The following is a 2,500-nucleotide window of genomic DNA, read 5'->3' on the forward strand; positions in this document are numbered from 1 at the left end:
ATTTATTGAAATTCGTCAGTTCCTTGGGTTTTATAAACGGTTCCACATTTTTTCATTTAGATTTTTCGATGGAAGATTGCAATATTGCTAAGGTTTCCTTCTGGGATGTTAATGACATATCTGGGGCAGCGTCTGGGGAAGGAAAACTGTATGTTTTGTTTGTGACCGAACAGACATCTGTGGTTACATGCATTTTTTGTCTGTTGCGTGTGTTTGTGTTTGTGTAACCATGTCAGGGAGGGCAGCTATACACCTTTATCATTTTTTTTACTATATTACTCTATCGTGAATAGAAACCTTAAGTGTTTCTTAACCAATGCCAATTATTACCCACGCACAATGTTTATGTATGCAAAACCTCGTTACTGTTACTCCGGTATGGATACAGTAGATGAGGTTAGTTCGATCTTAATTTGGCAATCTACCTTGCTGGGTTTAGTATTGCTGGTTAAGCTCTGCTCGTTTTGGGTTCTGAGTGACCGAGTCCTTGTTAGGGGAGGGGAGTTATTATCTTTGCCAGTGCATCATTCCATCTTACACAGATACCTCAGTACATCTGACACTATTTGAATTCCTGAACCAATTCCACCGAGTGTCAATAGGGACTGTCTGTAAACCTATGCTGTGGCTATTCTAGTATTGAGACCGTAATTCCTTGTAGAGCTAGCATGATCCAGATGCACAAACCCTGCGATGGTTCGTGTGGTCGAGCTTTAATACTGCTCACTTTATCTTCTTCTTCTAGCTTTTCCCACTATTTTGTGGGGTCGCTGCGGCGGTCCTCGTTCTCCAGGTCGAAGCTTCGGTCCAGGGCATCCTCCTCCTTTGCTCCAATCGAATCCAGGTCTCTCCTCACACAGTTCGTCCATCTCAGCTTTGGACTACCACGCTTTCTCCTTCCTGGCAGCCTCATGTCCATCACCCTCCTGCCAACATAGACCTCATCTCTCCTCTTGATATGGCCAAACCACCACAGGCGACTTTCCTTGCACCTTACTCCAATACTAACAATTCCCATTCATTCTTTTATGTATTCATTTCTTACATGATCTTTCAAAGTATGCCTAAGGGCCCATCTGCACATTTTCATTTCTGCCACTTCTAGTCCCTTTGTATCACTGATGCTCAGTGGAACTGTTTCCATACCATACAGCATTGCTGGTTGCACCACCGTTCGGTGTATCTTCCCTTTCACTCTTGGTGGTACTTTTCTGTCACAAAGGACCCCAGACATCTACTTCCAGTTATTTCAACCACATTGGATTCTACAAGTCACTTCGACTTCCCCCCCCCCCCCACCTGAGTGTATTGTGCTCTCTAAATATTTAAAGTTGTCAGTCAAAGGCAGTTGACTATCTTGCAGATTCACACTTCCCAAGGATAACCCACTCAAGCACGTATACTCCGTCTTTGATCTTGATATTTTCATTCCTCTTTCTTCCAGAGCGTCTCTCCACAGTTCCAGATTATCCTCTAGAACCCCCTTTTCTCTAGCACACAGTACCACATTGTCTGCAAACATCATCTGCCACGGAGCTTCCATTCCCTTCCTTCAGTTAGGGAGTCCACAATAATTGCAAACAGGAATGGGCTCAGAGCAGATCCTTGGTGCAATCCAACTTCTATTGGGAAGGCTTCTGTGGTTCCAACAGCGCACCAGACCTCTGTCATACATCTCTCATACATATCGGCAACCACTCTAATGTACTTTTCTGGTACTCCTTTTTCCCGCATACACCAGTAAAGCTCCTCTCTGGGTACTCTGTCATAGGCTTTCTCTAGGTCTATGAACACTCCGTGCAGGTCTTCCTCGCATTCAACGAACTTCTCTTGTAACTGTCGCAAAGCAAAGATGCCATCTGTTGTAGATTTGTTTTTCATGAATGCAAACTGTTCGTTGCTTATCTCTACAATACTCTCTGAAGTTTCCACAGGCCAAGATATCCCCCTTATTCTTGAATATTGGTATGTTCGTGCTTCTCCGCCATTGCTCTGGTATCCTCTCTATGTTCATGATGTTAAATTCACACGTCAGATACTTCACTCTAGTTTTTTCTAGACACTTCCAAACTTCTACTGGTATATTGTCTGGGCCAACTGCTTTGCCATTTTTCAACTTTTTCAGAGCATTCTCCACCTCTTCTAACGTGATCTCTGGTATTTCTGCTTCTACGCTTCGCTAAGGCTTCTGCTTTTTCATTCTTGGATTTTCCTCGTTCAGAAGCTTGCTAAAGTAGTCTTGCCATCTATTAAGAATCATTGCATCCTCTACCAGGACGTTGCCTTCTTCATCCTTGATTAGCTTTGTCTGGTATATGTCCTTTGAGTTCTTGCCCCTCTGTTTAGCAACCCTCAGTGCACGTTTTTCTCCATCTAAGGTTTCCATGTCGTCATAAAACCTTTGATAGGCCTTTGCTTTTGCTCTCGCTTCAGACCTCTTGGCTGCTTTCTTGGCAATCTTGTAGGCCTCTCTATTTTCTACGTTGTTCTCCTGGTCTAA

The 2,500-nt window shown here is 43.6% G+C and overlaps 2 protein-coding genes across 2 annotated transcripts in view; both read right to left on the reverse strand.

The window, feature by feature from the left end:
* Nucleotides 1–754: 754 nt before the first annotated feature.
* On the reverse strand, nt 755–1,234 carry LOC125045702. The gene is made up of 2 exons (XM_047643129.1): nt 1,046–1,234; nt 755–952 (listed from the first exon to the last, which is right to left on the reverse strand). Exons 1-2 carry the CDS (start codon nt 1,232–1,234, stop codon nt 755–757), a joined length of 387 nt encoding a protein of 128 aa, XP_047499085.1.
* Nucleotides 1,235–1,521: 287 nt separating this feature from the next.
* LOC125045703 overlaps nt 1,522–2,500 on the reverse strand; it is a 1,409-nt gene continuing 430 nt past the window's right edge. Inside the window, exons 2-3 of the mRNA XM_047643131.1 lie at nt 2,273–2,500; nt 1,522–2,004 (exon numbers count right to left, since the gene is read on the reverse strand). The exon at nt 2,273–2,500 is cut by the window's right edge and continues 174 nt beyond it. Of these exons, the coding sequence (XP_047499087.1) occupies nt 1,522–2,004; nt 2,273–2,500 (711 nt within the window). The remainder of the gene's footprint in view (nt 2,005–2,272) is intronic.

The sequence above is a fragment of the Penaeus chinensis genome, chromosome 37 (assembly GCF_019202785.1).
Source record: "Penaeus chinensis breed Huanghai No. 1 chromosome 37, ASM1920278v2, whole genome shotgun sequence".
Taxonomy (NCBI): Eukaryota; Metazoa; Arthropoda; class Malacostraca; order Decapoda; family Penaeidae; genus Penaeus; species Penaeus chinensis.

Coding starts and splice junctions, on each gene's coding strand:
- LOC125045702 (XM_047643129.1), bottom strand. CDS start 1,234: ATGTCTGGGGTCCTTTGTGACAGAAAAGTACCACCAAGAGTGAAAGGG. Junction 953..1,045: donor GGCATACTTTGAAAGATCAT/GTAAGAAATGAA, acceptor GGCCATATCAAG/AGGAGAGATGAGGTCTATGT.